Source organism: Cibotium barometz, chromosome 10 (assembly GCF_041138505.1).
Source record: "Cibotium barometz isolate CiBa-2024 chromosome 10, ASM4113850v1, whole genome shotgun sequence".
Taxonomy (NCBI): domain Eukaryota; kingdom Viridiplantae; phylum Streptophyta; class Polypodiopsida; order Cyatheales; family Cibotiaceae; genus Cibotium; species Cibotium barometz.
This window is the reverse complement of record NC_141055.1, coordinates 33,238,022-33,259,875: the sequence shown is the minus strand read 5'-3', so window position 1 is coordinate 33,259,875 and position 21,854 is coordinate 33,238,022. Positions and strand designations below refer to the sequence as shown.

General features: G+C 46.4%; 1 protein-coding gene across 6 annotated transcripts in view; it reads right to left on the bottom strand.

Moving 5' to 3' along the window:
- LOC147634804 (uncharacterized) overlaps positions 1–21,854 on the bottom strand; it is a 135,952-nt gene that overhangs the window by 18,558 nt on the left and 95,540 nt on the right. For 4 of the 6 annotated variants that reach the window (XM_086803979.1, XM_086803980.1, XM_086803981.1 and 1 more), the window contains 2 exons: positions 2,391–2,462; positions 2,140–2,292 (listed from right to left, as the gene is read on the bottom strand). The exons of 1 other annotated variant lie outside the window; for it this stretch is intronic. In XM_086803979.1, coding sequence (XP_086660105.1) covers positions 2,140–2,292; positions 2,391–2,462 — 225 coding nt within the window. The remainder of the gene's footprint in view (positions 1–2,139; positions 2,293–2,390; positions 2,463–21,854) is intronic. One more of the 6 variants, XM_086803982.1, reaches the window with a different exon arrangement.

The window sequence follows — 21,854 nt, the reverse complement described above, 5'->3', positions numbered from 1 at the left end:
CTTTTATTTAATATGGTACAAAAAGGTTGCATGAATGCTTGTACATGTGTGGGCCTCGGTTAGGCCAGCTGCAAATGCTCTCGGCCTGCTTGGACCTGAAATATTCCTGAAAATCCCAATTAAATGGCTGCGCTGAAGGTAATGCTGTCCCATGTGCTGGTCAACCTCCTGTAGACTGGCGCCTGCTGCCTGGGACCCCTGCCGACTGTAGGCTGGTTGCCTCTGATGGCTGCCAACTGGGGTCCTAGACCCTCCATTATGATGATGGTGCTGAGAATGATGATGATGATGCTGAAACTGAAGCTAATACTGCTGCTAATGAGGATGCTTATCTGATGGTACTTAACTGCTGCCTAATCAGGATTAAGAATGTTCATGCCAAAGATTAGCCATGGCACGGGCGTGCACGTGTCATGCCCTGTCAGTGGGCACATGCATGTACCAAATGTCCCATCTAACAGCAGATGTAACACTGACTAGAGAAAACAATGTACTCCACCCGCTAAGTGAAGTGAGACTGATCCATGCAAGGAATGTCAATCTCCTAGGAGAGGGACTCCGAGGATGTCACGATGATGCGGAGTGTCGGTATACCCGCTGCTCGGGCGATGACAGAGGCCGCCGTGGGGGGCATCTCAACTACCTAACCATGGATCTTGCCAATCGCAGGAAGGATGGCAGGCATTCCTTGGAGAATCCTCGGAAGCAAACTGTGACCGGAAAGCTTGTTGCTTGTGCCAGTGGATCAGACTCAGGCGAGAATCCATGGTGCCAACATGCCAAGAAGAGCTGTGCCTCCCATACTAGGAGTGGGCTCCGGTCGAGGATGCGTGAGGGCAAGGGTCGAAGAGTCGAACTCTATCCTGAGATAGCGCTTGCCCATGAACTGAATGTGGGTGATCCGGCCCAAGTTGCCAACCAAAGCTCCACAATAAACACTTAATCAAGTGGATGATTAATGAGTTAATAAGCTCAAAAGCACAGAAGTTTATTCATAATAATCCTCTTATAAAAAATGAGGCCAAGTACAACATATATAGGCTTCTAGGAGCCACCCACCTCAAACTGGCAATGAATGCATCCTTATCCATCCACATTCCACCATACATATGAACCTTAGCCTATGAACCATACAAATAGAGGACAACTGCCTCCCCTCAAATATAAAATCACACGAGTGAACGCTTGTCATTCCCACATATGTGCAGACCCAACATTTCAACAATAAAGGTCATGTGATTAAGATGGTCAGATCATATGTATACTTGGGGATCACGTTTACTGGCCTGCTCTTCACTAAGCGTCCAACTGCGCAAGTGCAACTAGCAAGAGGTTACACAACCCTTGACTTCTTGGAGAGGAAACATTTACAGGCTTATTTTCAGGAATCTTGCTATCAGTAGATACTTTGGTTTGCTCGGCAGTGATGTACGGGACTTCTTTCTGGGGACCAAATTTGGTAGAGGACTCCAGGAGACTGGAGAGACTGCAGGTTATGATGCTTTCACACATGATCGGGAGTAAGCCCTTGGTGCCACATGCTATAGTACCCGCTGAGTTTGGATCAGCCCCTTTGATCATCAAGGACACGTTCGAACGATTACATATACAGATCATGTTTACACATTACATAGAACATTACATAGAGACCACCTCCCACGGTTGGCTCTGGAGTGTTCTAGACAACTGGCACATGAGGGGCATGGCGGTTGTTGGTATGCACGCACCACCAGTTGGTTTGAGTCACATGGCCTTCAAATAGATCACCTCCCTCCCTTCAAGTATAGCCTGTGGACATTGATTACTCTACACGTTCACTAGAGAGGATAACACATGAGATTTTTACTCCAACTCCACTGTACACACAGCCAGCGTAGTACATGTCTTTGGCATATACCCATGGATAATATGTAACATCTCTTGGTCTCATAGATCCTTTGAGTCTTTCGTAGACATTAATAAATTCTTTCTTTCTTTCTAAGAAAGGCAGGAGCCTTATACAGAAATTCTTCTCTTTGGCCTGCCTTTGTTACACACACAACATGCGCTACCCAAGCATTCTCTTCCTATCTTCGAGAATCTGAAAATTTGAGCAGTGTTTATTGAGCATATTTGTAAGACTTCTTTTTCTTAACTCACATGATCCTTTTCACTATTACAAAAATCCAGATATTCTGTTTGATACTGCAAGGCAAGGTCAAGACGTAATAGCTTCTGGTGTAAAAGACCCATCTCATGCTTTGCTTCAGCTTTAGCTCTGCTGTGACCGCAAATCTCTGCCATTTGTATGCTCTGAAACAGACAGACACATACCCAAGCACAATTATCTATGTGCTTGAGTGCAAGGCACGCACACATAGAGAATTTGAGGAAAAAGGAAGAAATGTTACGTTTTGGTACAAATCTATACTATTCTCCAGGTCTCCCTTGCATCTTGCTTCTTTTGCAGACATTTTATAAACCTAGACATACAAAGATAGTGCAAGTTTGAAGAGAGTAATAGTCTTGTCAAAATATATGAAAACAAACTTTTCAGTATACGTGAATAGATAGATATCAAACATTCAAAATCATAGCAGAATCAGGAATCAATACCATGATACAGCACATCAATTTCTGGCATAGGTCTAACAATTATGGTGACTAGAGTTATACACCTTGAAGCAATGTATTCCTGTCTGAAACCATTTCAGACACATGACTCTTCATGCATCAATCAACTGCATTAGTTAACTAAAAGTGGCAAGTGCTAAGTCAACACAGAGGTCTTCCTATGTTTGTGTGCACGCGCTACACACACATGCATGCACAGATACATAATATATAAATAAAATATACATATCTATGTATATTTATAAATATGTGTATATATATATACATTTATATGTATATATATGTGTATACATATCCATTTATATGTATATTTTATTTATGTGTGTGTGTGTGTGTGTGTGTGTGTGTGTGTGTGTGTGGGTTTGACCCCAACGAAGCTCAGTATGTTTATGATGTGTTGCAAGAAGAATTTCAGCACAGTCGGGATGAATGGGCCTTACCCGTTCCTACAGTTAAGTACAAGCTCAAGCTACCCTCTCTGATTACCCCGCTAAAGAAATTGTCTCAGACGGCGGTCATCTTCTTCTTCCCCGGCAAACTTCCCTCTGCGAATGATGTGGCCCAATGGATCAAAGCGTTGCTGGGGGGCTGTTTTGTGGAAGGTGTTTATTTTGCTTCGCGAGGGTTTTATGAGGTCCATCTTACAGATGCATCTTATAAGCAAAAGCTCCTTGAATGCTCTCCCCTCTTCTTTGGCAGACAAATGGTGCACGCTATGCCTTGGTCTCCCAATAAAGATTATCAGAGTTTCATCAGACATCATTGCCCAGTATGGGTGGAGGTGGTAAATTTCCCTGACTACATGCATGATGAACTTCCGGGCTTAGCCTCATCTCTTGGCCAGGTCATATGCCCCCCTCGGCCTACAGGCAATCGAAACAGATTTTGCATCCTTTGGGACACTCACATCCTCACCCCTCCCTCTATTGCAGTAGAGGTTGAGGGAATTCATCTGGGGGAAAAGTATTTTGAATTAAAATGGGGAGTCTTTGCAAGTGCTTGCTTTGCCTGTCATAAGTTTGCACACCTTGCTTCTTAGTGTCCGATGGTGTTGCATCAGCCTCCTCCCAATGCCATACCTCCCCCTATCTCTCAGCCATCTACTAAGTTTGAAGGTCAAGGCATCAAGAATGCTGATTATCTTCAAGGAAGGAATGCAAAGACGACTAATCAGATTCAGCCCAGCTTGTCCAACGGAAAGGATAAAGGCAAAGCAAAAATGAAAGAGTTGGATGCCTCGGTCAAAGAAGCTTTACAACCACCCAGGAAGCTGTTCTTATCTTCAACCAGGCCTCTTCAATCTCGTCATTGGGATGCCTCCACTCCCTCTCCCGGTCAAACCTCAGCTTCAGCTGATTCTCCTGCCTCAAGATTATGGGTTGATGTGCTGAAAAAGGGCATACCAATTTGCGAGTCAGATGATGCCAACCCTGTACTCACTTATTTAGAGCATGAGGATTTGCAGCCTATGGCTGCCTAGCTCTGTTACTTGCTGCCTTGACCTGCTTTGTACATAACCCTTGCTATGTTTGCTTCAATCAAATGTTTTTCCTTCAATGTACAAGGTCTTTGTAATGCTAATAGGTGGAGGCTTTTTTGGCACTATGTACATACATTGCATCCGGATGTGGTGTGTTTGCAAGAGCATAATCAGCACTCCCTTGCTGGTCAGCAAGCTTCTTTTGCCGGATATGACATATTCTATGCAGGCATGGCAAAATTCTCTGGAGTATGCATACTGGTCAAACATGACTTGCATCCACTTTTGACTTTCAACGATCCTAATGGCAGATGGATGGTGCTCCAAACCATGATTAATGGGGAGATCTATGAGTTTGCTTCGGTATATGCATCGCAGACCTCAGCTCTCAGGGCTCGTATGTGGGACTCTCTGGCTAAATACCCCTGGCTATCAAATGCCTTTATATGTGGGGATTTTAATAATTCCCCTCAGCCACAAGGTAATACTTCTCATAAAAGTCACATGCTCCCTTCTGAAAAGCAATCTTGGGAGGACATGTTATCCTCCTTACATTCAAGAAATCTCTGGATATCCGTACATGACACAATACCGGGATACACTTTTCATCATAATGCTCTCTGTGAATATTGGGCCAGGTTAGATCGATGGTACTTACTGAATGCATACCAGTTTGATGGATCCACGTGCCATCTATCTGTTGATCATTCTCTCAGGATGTCCGACCATGCTCCTCTTTGGTTGTCTCTGACATTTGGTATGCCTTGTGATGACCTAAATTCTCGAAGTAGCAGGCTGCTACATGTCAATAATGCTTATCTTCTACATCAACAGTTCCAGCACATGATCCGGGCTGCCATACACCCTCTCTTCTCTCATGCACAGGAGGATATTAATTATGCATGGGAAAGTTTTGTGTGCAGAATTCAGGCAGCCATACAGGACTATGGTGTTTGGTACATGGCTGAATGGAGAACCCAAGTTTCTTGGGCAAAAACAATGACTCAATCACTCACTGAATTTAGTCATTGCAAGCAGCTCTCTTTTCAAGAGATGGATTCCCTCTCTCATGCTCACTCTCTACTAAAATTAAATGATCATCGAAAACTCCAAAAATGGAAGATTCGGGCAAGAGTGAAGCCACTGTTGGACAAAGGCTGTTCCTCTAAATCTTTTTTCCGAAACTTGCATGCTCACAGAAGGAAACAATCCATATATAGAGTGAGGCTTTCAGATGGTTCCTGGACTGACAATATGTCTGGACTACAGCATGTATGTCTCCTTCATTTTCAGAATTTGTTTTTTGGGGTACATCAGCCATCTTCTCAGGTACATCAAGCTAGGCAACAATATGTACAACATGTCTCTCCAATTATCCACACTAAGGATGCAGCTCGATTTGAGCTACCTTTCACTGAAACAGAATTGGAGGAGGCCTTGCATCATCTTGGTAAATCCAAGTCTCCGGGTTGGGATGGTCTTTCAGTGGAATTTTACTTGGCTTTTTGGGAAGACCTCAAGGATGTCCTCCTGCAGATGATTAACATGGCATGGCAGGAAGGCTGTCTTCCTTCTTCATGGAAGCATGGCATTGTTCAACTAATCCCTAAGAAAAGTCTATGCCAACATATATCTGACTAGAGGCCAATCACACTCATGCCGGTTATTTATAAACTTGTTGCAAAGATGATTGTTCACCGGATATCTGGAGCATTGAGTCATGCACTCCATCCTCATCAATATGGTTTTTTGCCCAGACGGCAAATACAGGATAACATTTCCAATGCATTGATTGCCATTGAATATGCAAAATATACTCAACAAGATGTGTTGATTATGCAAGTGGATGTGGCCAAAGCCTTTGACACGGTTCATTTTCTCTCATCATGTCCAAGATGGGCTTTGGTCCTAAGTTGGTACACATCATACATTGGTTATATTCTGAGTCCACTTCTCAATGCATCCTTGGTAATCATTTATCATAGGCTTGGAAGTTGACCAGATCCGTGCGTCAAGGCTGTCCTCTCAGTGCTCTATTATATGCAACTGCTACTCACCCATTGCTCTTGCATATGGACTCTCTTATGACACATGGACATATTCATGGATTGAGCATTCCTGGGTCTACCCCTCTTATAGCACAGGCATATGCCGATGACTCATATTTCATGCCAAAGAATACTCAGCAAGATCTTCGGACTCTCATGGATACTCTTTCTCTTTATGGCATTGCAGTTGGTTTGATGGTCAATTTTGGAAAATCCAAGCTCATTCCCTTAAAGAGCTGTGATTGGCATGCCCTTTTATGGCCCGGAGACATTGTGCAATGTCATGAGGTGGTGCGTCATTTAGGGTATCCAATTGGCTGGAATATCACAAGGAAACAACAAATGGAATGGATTTTCCGGAAGCTTCATGACAAGTTGGAATATTGGAAAATTCCCACATAGCCGTTACATGTTAGACTTCGGATAGTCCAATCTATTCTCATGGCATATGTCCAGTTTTACTTACCTTTGCTTCACTGGTCTCGCAGGGATATTTCAGCCTTCGTGTCCCAGGCAATGGAATTGTTATGGAAGACTAAGTCACATTTGAAAGCTTTGCGATTACTGAAAATGGATTTTGTATGCTCCCCCAAGATGCATGGTGGTCTTAACATTCTCAATCTCAGGTATCACATGCTTGCCCGTAAGGCAACTCTGCGTACTACTTTTTTTTCCCAACAACAGCCCTGGGCCATTATGTTAGCAACCATGTGCTCTACTATGAAATCATCGATGTATGGCAACTCGATCACTGATCTTTGGGAGGTAGTCTTGGGAAAATTTCAAGGGAGAATTCCAGGCTGTCCCCTTTCCACTTCTTTGTTGCAAGATTGGAAACAGGTTTTATCCTCACTTAAATGGTCTCCTGATAATGAGCATTCTTCCAACTCTTTACGGCAGGAAAGTCTCCATTGGAGTGCTGTTTTTACACTCCATTAGCTCTTCAGGAGCCCATCAGAGCTTACAATCTTATGAAGCTGGGCATAAGGAAGGTGGAAGATGTGATCAATGATCAGGGACATTTTTTATCATCCCCGGAGGCATCTCGTAGATACTCACTGGGTATGCATCATAGATTCATATGGAGGAAGCTTGGTCATTTGTTACATCCGTTCCTCCCTGTTCCTCCTCTTGCTCAAAGGGACAGACTAAGGGATTGGACTTGACAATCTTCAGTTTCTGCTAATCATCCTCTCCCTCTTCATGCTTTGGCTTCTATGAAGGTCTACAGGTCTATTTTGCCACGCCCTTGGATTGCAACTCATGCCAACTCCCTTTGGCATCTGCACAAATCTCTTTCTTGGTGGAGGTGTAATCTTAAACTACTATGGGCAAGTAATTTACCTTTACAACAAAGGTTATTTTTATGGAGATGCATGGTTGGTGCATTTTCGGTGGGAGTTAAATTAGTCAAAAGAGGGATAGCGTCCTCTGCTTGTCTCCGATGTTCGTATCAGTTTGAGACAGTTCCTCACTTGCTATGGCTATGCCCTCACTCAAAGTTGCTTTTGGACAGAATTTCAGGTTATTTGCATCTTCGCTTTCTGGGACAGAGATTTGGGAAATTCTTCTGGCTATTTGGCAGATCTTCACATTCCCTGTCAGAGTTTTCCTTGTTCCTCTCTTTGGTTCGATATTGGGCACTATGGATTATATGGATGCAGCATAATTATGCCTTCTTGGGTCAGCCACTGTCTCATTCATATGAGTCCTTTAGATCCTCACTGAGGCAGTCTTTGTATGATGCCTGTCACGAGGGTGATCTTCATGTCTCTTGCATAGAACTTTTTTACTACTGTTTTTAAGTTCTAGGGTTTAGACATCCTCTTTATGTCAAACCCCTTTGTACATTTATGATATAATGCAATTTCAACTGGTTTTACCAAAAAAAAAAAGTGTGTTCGCTGCAAATGTAGGCCGCTAGGGAAGCCTTGTTGGTTCATGTACATCCAATACTTTCCCTGGATGATGCGAGCAATATAGAAATGCCCTTTGCTGAAGCAGAATTACAACAGGCTTTGCATGATATGGGAAGATGGAAAGCCCTCGGTTGGGATGGTCTAACGGTGGAATTCTTCGTGCAATTTTGGGACCAAATTAAAGTGCCGTTGCTATTTATGATAATTCTTGCATGGGAAAATTGGGAATTGCCTTCCTCCTAGATGTTAAAACTCTTTCCAAAAAAGAGCTTGTGTGAGTCTTTTGCAGATTGGAGACCCATCACACTCATGCCAGTGGCATACCGATTGGTTGCAAAAATGCTGGTTAACCGCCTCAAGGGCTCTCTCTATACGGGTTTGCATCCGGCACAATATGGGTTTGTGCCTCGCAGACACATTACGGACAACATTGCAAATGTGTACATTGGCATTGAGTATGCTAAATACACAGAACAAGATGTGCTTCTGATGCAAATAGATATTGAAAACGCCTTTGACACAATCCAATGGGACTTTGTGGCAAAAACCATGCGCCATATGGGCTTCGGTCGCAAAATGAGGAATATTGTTTACTCGCTTTATCAAGATAGCCAGGCATTGGACATTGTGGATGGAGAACTCACAGAGGCTTGGAGCTTAGGCAAATCGGTACGCCAAGGCTGCCCTTATGCCATTGCCACACATCCATTGCTTTTACATATGGATCACCTTCTTGCCACGCATACTTTGCATGGGCTAGTTTTGCCATCAGGTGAACAATTTGTGGGATAGGCATATGCAGATGATTCCTTCTTTCTGCCTAGAGATGATCCGGATGATCTCAAGTCCGTAATGGAAGCACTTGACCTCTTCGCATGTGCAACAGGCCTCAAAGTCAATTTTAGGAAATCCAAACTCTTGCCAATGAAAATTGAAGCTTGGCATGCTCATATATGGCCAGGGCAAATAATTGAGCCTTCACAGATAGTACATCATTTGGGATATCCGCTGGCATGAAACACTACTGCTAATGCACAGGCAAACTGGATATTACAGCGCATAAAAGGGAAATTGTACTACTAGAAGCTGTCGACCAGGCTGGAAACATAAAGTCCTTCCCTATGGCTCAACATAGTTTTGGATTGGGTATGCATTAAAGACCTTTGTGGTGTGAGATATATGAGTTGTTGTCCCCCTATGCACCAATACCACCGCTTTGTATGCATGATCGCCTAGCTGACTGGAAAGTCCTGGGGGTGCCTTTGGATATTATATCGACTAAGAATTTATATGTGAGGCTGCAACCACCGCCATGGACTACGCCTATATGTAATGATCAATGGCACTTACAAAAACCATTACTATGGTGGAGGAAATGCTTAAGAAGGATCTGGAGGAGCATCTTGCCATTGAAAGAATGCCTATTCCTCTGGAGACGCATGCTTGGACTCTGGAGTTCTCCCGGTGAGTGTGCTTTTGCACTCACGGTGTGTCTATGCCTCGTCATGCCACCGCTGTGGTGCACGCAGACTGAGATGGTGCTACACCTTCTTTCAACCTGTCCACATTTCAGACTGCTCCTGGACAAGGTTTCAGCTTGCTTGCGCATTAGTTTTCCCACGCATTTTTTTGGGAAGCAGTTTTGGATATTTGGAGTGTTGACAGTTCCGCTCCGGCCTTATGCTGTGTTCTTCTCCTGGGTACGGTTCTGGGCTCTATGGACAATTTGGACCAGCCCGAACCGATTCATGTTCAGACAGCATATGTCAAACACCTCCTCCTCCTTAAGGCTCTCCTTGCGAGACGGACACTATAACGGCAGGACAGCTATAACATCGAAATCTTATCAATCATGAATATTGATCAAACATATGAACATGCCAGATGAGAGAAAGAAGAAGACAACTTTGCACAGTACACCACACTAGGGGCCAAAAGATGGGTTGACGCCCCGTCGCCCACACCACCCCCCCCCCTTTATGGTTGGATTACCAAAAAGAAGTCTGCTTCACATACAACTTTGTGGGTGCCCAGGGATTCTCCACTAGCTAGCACCTGATTCTTCTAGTACAAGATGAAAACAAAAACAACACATATGCTGAACTTGGTGTTCGTTTATAGAAAAGGAGAGCTTTCCCAGCTTAGAGTACATGCGGGACAACCATGCACAGCATTCCCACATCAGCCCGGGACAGCCCTATAAAGCCATCTTCAACCCTGTCAAGCCCACAGCAAATCGACCAGCCACAAAGAGTCTGAACCAGAAGTCGACCAGCTCTCAGAAGCCTCAGAAGAAGTCGGCCAGCAAAGGTTTACATGCTAGAAGGCAATCGGCCGGCAGAGAGAAGTACTCACACAAGTCGACCAGCAAAGATGAGTCGGCCAGCAGCTTTTCAAGGCATGTTAGCAGCCGGCCAGCACAAGGGAAGCTTCAAAAACAGTCGACCAGCCCCCAGTAGCCACTTGGATGATACCAGACTTGACGGCTAGCAGTGGACAGCTCCAGTTCAGGTCGGCCAGCTCCTCCATGCACCCAAAAAAGCATGCGATCTGCCCAAACTTGACTTTCCTCCAGTAATAGAGCTTGTCCACCAAAAATATCTCTAGCGTGTGCTTTTTAGGTCCAGGATGGGGCACCTACAAGCAAACAGCCCATAAATTGTCCGGTGCCCACCCCTTTGGCCGCCACGTGTATTAAAATAGTCTTGTCTAACGTGTACAACTTCTAAGTTTGTCCGGTCACTTATAAGTGAGTGTGGACCTCCATCAATAAATATTAGTATGTGAAATCATCAAGATGTAAATTGAGTTTCAGGGACACTTACCACTTGTAAAACACATGAAGACCATCTGTCAATCCAAAACAGGTGTGCACATACACATCCACATCCACAGGGTGCCCAGGCGTCCTCGGCCCCATGGACAAACACAGGCATAAATCTCAAGCATTGTCTACGCGAACAAGACAAGTCATCCAAATATAAAATTAAGGTCATGCACACACATGAGTGCAACTAGACTAGCAGAAACACCCATCTGCTCAGTTGTACCAACTTCCAAGTAAAGTGTTCACGGATCCAAAATCCTTCCAGAATTTTCACTGCTTCGGGGCTCCCCTGTTTTTAGCAAGTCTCGGCTTCATTTTGGTCTTGTCCCTCAGGAGGACTCCATGGCAGCCCCTCCATCATCCTCGACCGAGGCCACCGTTGCTTGCATATCTTTTTCCGAAGCGGACCTTCAGATTGTTGCCATGACCATTGCATCATTAGAGGCCTCCACCCTAATCTGCAAGATTGTTGGTAGCCGCCCTGCGCGCGGACAACTCAGGAATCTTTTACAGGCGAGCATCATTGGTGTGCCCGCAAAGATCACCAACATTCACCCTCTGGGGCGTGGATACTACTAGGTGGAGTTCGACTCGCCAATGGCGTCAGATCGAGCTATGCAGCTCAGCCCCCTCGCATTACGTACGGCGCAAGCCTTCTTTGCGCGGTGGCAGCACAGCTGCGATCCTGCGTCTGACCCTCTAGCTGGTGTGTCGGGCTTTCCAGTGACAATTTGCTTCCCAAGCCTTAGGAAGGAATACCTTCCTCTTCTCCCAGTGATTGGTGGTGCTATCGGGAGAGTGATGGAATCCCCCCCCACTGCTGCCTCGGCCCTCTCACGGGCAGTCGGGATTCCATCCCTCCGTATCTATGTTGCCTCGCCAAACTTAGTACCTCATTGTATATCTATTCCTAGTCTCCAGGGTGACCCAATCCTGCAACGTGTGGAGTATTCAAGACTTCCAGGCCAATGCTTCATCTGCAGGCAGATGGGACACTTAGCCAGAGCTTGCCCTCGACGGCAATCCAAGAGACGCCGCTGGTGGTTCCTCCCCCCATTCCTCGTTCAAATCCTCCCCAGGGGGCAGAGAGAGAGGCAGGTCCTCAGGCAGCGGAGCACCAGGCCCCATCTACAGACGACCTGACTGCCGACGGAGTGGTGGACGGTTGGCCCACACCTGGGCTGCCAGCCGACCACCAGAGCTAAGCGCCCACCCCCACCCCACCCACCCCCCCCCTCCCCCCGCCCCTCACTGTCCTCTGAGGACGGTAGACCTCTCTAAACCCCCAGCGGCCCTCCCAGCAACCTTTCACTAGATCTCTCTTAGCAGCACCCCTCTCTGGCCTCTCTCCGATGATCTTCTCCTTCCCCTTGAGTGCAGCCCCGGGACAGAGTGGGATTCAAAGTCGGTGGCAGCCACCATCTAGGGACAGGCAATCAAGCTCTCCCACCATCTTCACGATCTTCGCATCACCGACATTCTCACCCATTTTTGGCCTTTGGCTAGGATGGAGCTTGCAGGCTCAACCCACCGAGACCAGGACGGGGAGATGGTGGGCTCCAACCTGGAGGTGTTGCTTTTCGTATTCGTGCATACTTTTGCAGGAGTACCCCTCCCCCTTCTTACAGATACCTCCATTGTGATCGATGGAGCCCGGAGTATGCATATGCTCACGCTCGGACAGAGTGGCGTCACATGGAAGATAGGATCAGTGCCCACCTAGCACGCCTTCGTCCTTGGACAGATTGTGACTATTCCCCGTCTAAACCCTTGCCCAAGACTCCTCGAGTGGAGGGCAATGCCGCCAGTGCCGCATCACACCGAGATTGATATGCGGATTGTCTCATGGAACATTCAAGGTTTAGGGGACCTCAGTGCTTTCAGAGAGACGAGGCTTCCTTAGAGGAGAGCGGGCCCATCAACATTCTATTCCTCCAGGAGCATCACCTTTCTGAGGGGCGCACCCGCTGATGCGGGAAGATTCTTCCAGGCAGGAGTCACGCATTCTAGTCTCCATCCTTCGGCCCTTCAAGGACGCAAGGAGGTGTGTGTGTTTCTGTCGGTGAGCAGCTTTTGCCGGCAGTGATAGGTTCAAGAGTCATAGTCCCCGAGCATGCACAATGGATTACCATATTGATCGGAGAGGATAGCGTTGGCTTCCTCAATGTTTATGCTCCGAACGCCGCTGCAAGTCGAGCCCTCTTTGCACAGTCCGGCAGGCCCTCCCTTAGGCTGACTTTTGGTGCTTGGGCGGTGACTTCAACATGATAGATGCAGCAGAGGACAGACTTGGAAGTGGCACAGCCATAGTCTCAGGAGAAGAGTATTCAGCCTGGGAGGAGATGCTGCTGGTACTCAGGGGACAGGACCCTTGGCATCTTCCAAAGTTTGGGCGTAGCCTTGGTAGCCTTAGCTTCTCGAGATCGGATAGGAGGTATGTTCTCTATCCTGTTGCATATATCAAGGTCCTGAATGAGGCTGTCCAGAATCCTAGAGCTCACATGCCTCCAGGGGTCCTCTAAGGACAGAATAACCGGGGTGTGATCTGAAAAGGCGATGCCTGCTAGGATACCGATCATGCCCCCTCAGCTGCAAGCCCACTCATGAACATAAAACTTGTCTAGTCTAGAGAGGTTGGGGCCAGTGTAACTGGACGTTATCTCACGCTCTGCTGCGGGCACATTGGATGTGGGCGTAGGGCAGATCAGCAGTTTCTTGCAGGAGGCAGCCCAAAGCCGATTGGAGGGATTCCGGGAAGAGGAGAGTAGTCTGAGGAGTCTAGCCTCTTTACAGCGGTTTCAAGAGAGATCCCCCGATAGCCACTGGATCGAGAGTCATCTTGCTGTTGCCCGCACGGAGATTAGATCCATTGAGGAGAGGAGGGTGGAGTACAGGTACTATGCCAGTGCTTCATTTTGGGGTGACAAAGTCACTGGGAATTTCTTTGAGATAGCCCACCCCCACAAGAGGAGAGACAGCATTCGCAGGTTGCGAGGCTAGGATGAAGTTATTGTTCTAGATCCCCCCCAGGTGCGAGCCATCACCCTGGACTTTTTCCGATCTCTTCTCATTGGTGCCCCACTATCTCAAGAGGTGGTGGACACGTGCGAGAGGGTCTAGTGGCACACGAGGGAGGTGGTTCCCTCTTCTCTTCGGTCCTTCTTATTGACACCTTTCATAGCTGAGGAGTTGGCGGAGGCCTTGATAGCCCTTCCCAGGGGAAAATGCCCGAGGGCGGACGGGCTTCCAATTTCTTTCTTTCTGTCTTCGTCATTGGGACCTCATGGAAGGCGGCCTATGAGTTGCCTTCAACGAGATTATGACCACAGGTGCCATGCCAGAGAGGCTTTCAGAGGGCTTGATTCATTTGATTCCCAAGGGGGTGGTGACAGATTGGAGATCCAGCAGTGGAGACCCATCACTCTTCTAGGGACCACCTATAAGATCTTGGCCAAGGCCATCCGCAGGAAACTTCAACCTTTTCTCCCATACTTGATCCACAACACTCACACTGGTTTTGTTCAAGATCGAAGCATTTTGGACATCTTTACCTTCTCGGAGGCGACTGCTTTGGCCAGGATGCGGCAACAGGACCTCATTGTCCTACTCCTAGATTTCAAGAAAACATATGATAGGGTGGATTGGAGCTTTCTAGAAGGCACGATGAGCCGGACGGGATTCCCCGTGGGGTTTCAAGACTTTATTCAGCCTCGCATAGCCACGTCCTCATTCAAGGAGACAATGGCAACAAATTTCCCTGTTCCCGCTCGGTTCGCCAGGGCTGTCCTTTGGCACTTTACCTCTTCCGATTCGTCGCCAAGGCCATGAGCAGTTTTCCCTATGCCCAGGAGACCGGGCTCCAAGGATTGTGTCTCCCCCTCCGCACGTAGGAGTAGTTGCTTGATCCAAAGTTTGCAGATGACACAGCAGCCTTCCTTTTAGGAGATCTGGGGAATCTCTAGAGATTCGTTGAGGCGATAGAGGTTTTTTGCCACGCATCAACAGCACTGATCAACTGGCACAAGTCGTGTGGTTTTTGGGTAGGCTCAGCACCCGCCCCAACTTGGCGGCCAGCTGGATCCCAAGGGGCACTCCAGTTCGCTATCTTGGTTGCCACGTTGGCATTGATATCTCTCCTGAGTAGCAGCTTGCCCCCCTCCTCCTGAGTATTCAGAAGAAGCTTTTATACTAGTGTTCTACGAGGCTCTTCCTAGCTGGTAGAGTGGTGGTGGTGAACCAGGTACTTCTTGCCACCATGTGGTACATCACTTCGTGCTGGGCCTTCGTATTGGCCAAGTATAGCGATTGATCCGGAACTTCTTATGGGCCAGCAGTGGACGGGAGGCCAGCTAGGGCCAAGGTGGCATGGAGAGTGATCATTCAACCACGTCGTAGAGGGGGCCTAGGCCTCATTGACCTTGCTATTCAGAGCCGAACCCTGTTGGGCAAGCTGATGGTTAGAGGACTCCTTCCTGGTGGTGAGCCCTGGAAGGATTTCCTATTGGCCCGCACCCCGAGTCTTGGCTTGGCCGAAAAGTACCAGATGGATTTTCACAGAGATGCGGGCCCGTGGTTTTAGTCCAGACTCCAGCTTTTGAGGATATATTTGCAACCAGCTTATTTCGAGCTTGGGATCATCTCACGCCGGTCCTTAGACAAATCGCTCCAACAGCCTTAGAGGAGCGGCTTCAGCAACCTTTGGTCTGGAACCCCCTTATTCGTTTATACAATGGCAACATGTTGGGGGGCCGATCGCATGTATCATGGGGAGCCTTGAGCATGGGACTAGCCAGGTCTCTTGGAGATTGGATCACACATAGACAATTACCCCCGGAGGTGCAGGAGACAGGCCTGACAGGGATCCAGGGTAGAGACAGGCTCAGCATTGATATCGACTCACCTATCCCTCGGGAGTGGCTGACTCCTATCCTAGACCTAACCCCCCCAGTGTGGCTAGATGTGTTTACCAGACATGATATTCTAGTGGTGGTCCATGGAGCATATGAGGACACTGGTATGCTCACTTTTTCTATTGGATCCCATGGCAGACTAGAGAGATCCGAGCTCCCCTTAGCGGACCTCAATGGCTGAACCTTGAGGAGGGTGAGGGTGATTGGCTTTCGGGCACGGGAGTGGCACATTGACCCAGCACCGGCCAAGGTGGCCAGGGACAAATTATGGCGGCTATGGATATGGGAGTACCGACCTCTCACGCGCCTACAGTGGGACCCGGGAGAGTGGACTTGGCATGACCCCGCGGATCGGGAGGAGACAATGCGGCTAGGCCGCAGGATCTAGATGCCAAAGATAGATAGCACCTCGGTAGCAGCAGCTCACAGAGCTTCCTTTCTGATTTCTAGAAGAGGCTCTCGGACAGCTTTCAGCCTAGAAAGATCACCCTCTTTCTTTAGTTAATGGCACACAGGAGTTTGGCAGTCAGTACCTGGCTGGCAGTTGGAGGTCCGTCGCCCGCGGTGTGGCCACCCTCAAGAGTCTCAACGACATTGTCTTTGGGATCGCCCAAAGGCTCAACACATTTGGCACAGCGAATTCTCCGCATTTTCACTATGGACAAGGCATCAACCCGGATCATTACATGGGGTACTCTCGCTTGGGCTACAAAGGCTGGAGTGGTCAGGGCTTATGCGGAGGATGGGGGAGGGCTAGCCCTTCAGATCTCTCATCATCGTATTGTTGCAGTACCATTCACAGCTCCACCTACAGGCGACTGACGTCCAGGCTCATGCCAGAGATGGGAGATTTGCAGTAGCATAGCAACCTGGCACATTTGGCGAGCTAGATGCAGCGAGGCCATCGAGGGTACCCACACTTTGCCGGGCTGAGTCTATCAGGAGCATATGGCTCGATATCATTCACACTCTCCGCGGTCAATGGGGAAAATTACCAGGCGGTTCTGACCGCATGCAGAAGTAGCGAGAAGCTTTCTTGAGGCTATGGAGGCCTGGCCCATTTCTCACACATAGACGTGGTGACCCCATTTGGCAGTAAAGACCACCTGTGTGTTCCCCCCCCCCCTCCCCCCTTATGAGATAGCCTTCTCCTGACAGAGCGGCCAGCCAGAGGAGAAGTGTCTCTTCTCTTTTTGATCATTTGATTCCCGCCCTTAATGAGGCGAGTTTGTATTTGGCCCTTTGTAGTTGTATCTAGCCCTTTGTGGCTGTTTTTTCATTAACTAATATAAGGATCTTTTTCCCCGGAAAAAAAAAACGTACTTGCCACTTTCAAAAGGATCATCACCAACATTTTTGGGAACTACCTTCTTATCTTAGCTTTCCCTGCACATTCCTAGATGATTTCTCTAATTTCATTGGCACCCAACTTATGACCCACGTACATGCTTTTGGAGTAACAACTCGCAAAACTGTCCTTGGTCTTTAACAAATGTAGGTCCTCCTCGTTACACCTCAATCCTTTTAATTGCCACTTCATGGTTACCCAAGGTACCCTCCTTGGTCACATCATGTCTACCGAGGGTTTAACTCCTGATCTAGACAAGATCGTGGTCATCCTCTGGCTTCCACCCCCCATTAATCCAAGGACACCCAGATCCATCTACTCTTTTTCAGTGATCCGCCAGAGTCAGCTGCCTTCTCCTACCTTAAGAAATGTCTCCCATCCTGATCATCCAAATTTGGTCGATTGTCTTCCATGTCCACACAGATTGTCTTCCATGTCCACCCAAATTTGGTCGATTGTCTTCCATGTCCACACAGATGCTAATCTCATAGTTGTTGGTGTTGTGTTCACCCAACCCAACCAGGAATACCACATGGATTGACCAATCTACTATGCAGTCAACTTCTCACTACAACGGAGAGGAGCTACAATACCACGGAGTAGAAAGGCCTCACAATTGTCTATGCTTGCCAAGAATTCTGTCACTATCTATTGGGCACCCACTTCATTAGCATCACTGACCACCATGTTTTGAAATACCTCTTGAACAAACTCCAAGAGGCTGGTCGGGTATGGCGGTGACTTTTAACTCTTCAAGGAGTTCGACTACGGGATCCTTCTCCACCTGTGGGCAACCACCATGTAATGGTTGACCACCTCTTTTGCATTGACATAGGCGAACCAGGCACAGGTATAAATAATGAGCTCCCTAACAGTAAAGTAGATGCTGCCTCAAATTGGTACGGGGATGTCCTTGCTTTACTGTCTACAAGTCAATATCCTGAGGCCGCCATCCCCAAAGACAAACGATGGTTCTTAGTGCAAAGCTGCAAATTCCAATTGGTGACAGGCTAGCTTTACCATGCTGAGCATCATGGAATTTTGTGGCGCTCTTGGTGGAGGATGCCCATGCCCCGGACCTGGTGCCATACCCTATTCTGGGCATGTAACTGCACTTCTTCTCCTCCAACATGGCTTGTGGTGGCCAACCATGTTCAAGGATTCCAAGGAGTAAACCCAGGCCTGTGATACCTGCAAACTCGCCTGCTAGTCTCATTGGCCCCTACAGATTTCCTTGGCTTGGTCACCATTTGAGTGGTGGGGGGGTCGGCTTCCTTGGCCCCATCGATCCCGTGGCCCATCCCAACATGTGTAAGTATATTTTAGTAGCCACTGATTACGCCACAAAGTGAGCAGAGGCCCAAGCCACCGACGACTGCACAATGTAAATTGTGGCCCATTTCATGTACGAGCACATTTCACAACGTTTTTCTACTGGAACATTTTTTTACAGGAACTTACGAGTGATCATGGCCCATGTCGTCAGAGAGATTATCACCTAGCAAGGTATCAAATCTTTCATCGGAAGTCTTGTGCTTACTACCCTCAGGCTACTCAAGAAGATGTGCCATCAGCACCCCCCCAACAGTGGGCAGGGAGCCGTCCTTGGCACCCTGTGGGCCTACCACAGAATGTACAAGGCAACAACCCAATGCAAATCCTTTCAGTTGGCTCTTGGCTTGGAAACAGTTGTCCTTTCGAATTTAAATACTCCCTCCCTGCATGTAGAAATCCACGAATTTTCCTTGAGAGATTGAAGAGCGTACTTTTCCCAATTTTTTGTGCAGTACTTGCTAGAATTGCCCTAGGTCACATTACCAAGTGCCAGAATAGTCAATTGCACTGTAACTAGTGGAAAATTGAAATTGTATTACCTTGGGAATTGCTAAGAAAAACTTGTGGAGTTATTGAGGAGAAGGTGGCTTTTCTTTTACCCAGTGGTCACTGCAGAGCACCCTCAAGTCCATTTATCCAAGGCACAATGCACAAATGGTCATAAATAGTAATTTTATTGTTATTTTACATTAAAAATTAGCAGCTTGGATCTAAATTAAATTAGAAACACAATTAAAAAATTTATGCACAATTTCTTAGTCCAAAGACCTCTAAGGTCTAGCTTTTATCCCATTTTTCATTAATTTAATGCCCAAACCATAGCAAAATCTTACAAAATTTAAGAAAAACTTTTTTTATTATCTTATACCTTAGAAAGAATAGCTGTTGGATACTCTACTGCCAACCTTAGAATAATTATTAATTTGTCAAATTGTGAGAAAAGCCTTAGGCCAATTTTATTTCTAGACAGATCAAATTGGTCTATGCGCATCAAGTTGATAAAAACCCAAGTCCTAGATTAGCCCTTAGGCTAATTTATGAGTAATGGGGTGAAACTAGAAGGTTTAAGATTAATTATGAATTTAGGGTTACCCCAAGCCTATAGAGGAAAAGTGCAATTAGGATTATAGAGAGAGAAAATAGCTTTATAGTGTAAGAAAATTACCCTAGATCAATTAGAAATTGTTTAGATAAATGTTTAGAATTCTTTTGAGAGTTGGTGCAAGGAATTCTAGAGAGAGAAAGAGAAATGACCTTCTATACTAGTAGGATGTTGGGAATCAAGGTCATACATGTGTGAATTCACTCATATAATTGTAATTCATGTCGATCAGGTGACACTGATGTGTTACTTGGATATTTATTATGTGATGTCATATTTTTCTATGGTGTGTATGCGTAAAGTGGTAATTTTCTGTAATGGGTGTGTGTTCAATTATGGATGTGTAAGTTCACACTTGCTCCATAGGTCCAATGGAGGGGGGAAGGCTAGACCCATACGAATGGACAGTGCTAGGCTTAGCCTATGGATCTGGTCAAAGTAGAAAAAGGATTAAACACTGGAAAGTGGGCAACAATCAGGTGGAGTTGAGAAGCAGTACTTTCCAAAATGAAACAAAATTGTGTTATTTAGAATGAGAAAAGCATGGGATGAGTGACTTAGTTTGAAAATCATGAATAAGGATAGACGCATTGCTTTCATAATTGAGGAATTGGGACATCTTGTTGAATGTTGAGCCCCAAGGAGCCGCTTGATGCGACCTGCTTGTGAGAATTATGAACAGAATATACCTAGAAGATTCATTCACTTTCCCTGCATAAGGATTGTTCTAGTAAGACTAAGGAATTGATGGAATAGCGGAGCGTTAGGACATTGTGGCATGAAGCCCCAAGTGAGTCGCTCTACCCTTAGTGTGATTCCAGTGCCATAGATAGAAGGGTAGGGGTCTCATATTTATCAATGAATGGAAGAGGAAATCCATCTTTGATGGTGACTTTATTGGGGAAGCCGAAATCCACACATCTGAATCTTATGTCTTCTGCTTGGGTGTAATGACCATTGGGGAGAGCCACTTTGAATGTTCCACAGGAGATATGATGTGACCCACCTCCATCTTTTCCAATTCGAGTTTGACTGCCTTTGCATACTTCGGGTTTAGTTTGTAGGCCCGCCCAAGGACAAGGTCGGGAGCCTTCTTGGAGGGGGATGGTGTGGACTCTAATGTCAACTGGTACACCGTCCAGATCCTTGTAGGTCCACGCAAGAAGGCAATGTCTTGATCAAGGAGAGCCATGATACCAACAAGATAAGGTGGGGGTCCTACAAGGTTGATTTCTCGTACTAGGTCTTGGGAAGACGGAAGAAGAGAGAGGGATTTGCTAGTGCCAGCTACTTTGGAGAGAGCACCAATATCATGAGGAAAGATAGGACCATATTGCACTTGCTTCCATGAATGGGAAGTTTCTCGCGGAGAATCGTAGGCTGATCAAGTAGTGCACTCGTTTACTCAGTGACAAAATGTTAGCGTGGCTGAGGCTATTTTGTGACCTTCATTGGTGTGGGGTAGAGGGAGTGGGTGATGTGCACTTTTCTACCAAATTTCTTGCCATGTCCATGGTCAGCGAGTGGCCCTCCCAAGTGCTTCAAACTTCTCTTGTTCTATTTTGTCACCCTCAAGTAAAGGATTTTCATGTGGCACCTCTATGATATCCACCATGTAGCAAGTGAGATGTTCCGCAGCCTAGAGCCAGTCTAGTATCTTTGAGTCCTCACTGTAGGGAACAACACCTTCTGCATGTGATATGCATACACACACACACACACATACTTATATATCACATATACATATACATACATATATATGTATATATATGTACATATGTACATATATCTATACATAGGTATGTATGTATGTCTATATATATATATATATATATATATATATATATGTATGTATGTATGTATGTATGTATGTATGTATGTATATACATACACACACACGCACGCACGCACGCACGCATACACACTTTTTTTTTGTGAAACCATTGTTTCATTATAAATGCAATGTACATTTATAGCTGCCCCTCTACTATCGGAAAACTAGAAACAATGATAAAACACGTCCAACTGGGCCGTGGAAAGGTCTCCAAGAAAGTGGGCATCTTGGAGATTCTAGAGCAAGGAGAATCTGAAAAAGGCGAAGACATCCACCGAAGTGTGCCCAAACAACTGAGTGTTGCGGGCATGGTATAAACTCCATAAGCCCCAATAACGGCACCACAAAAATAAAAGAGAGCATAATCACGGGTAGAGGCATATCTACCAAACAGCCAAAAAAAAAAAGAGAGCATAATCACGGGTAGAGGCATATCTA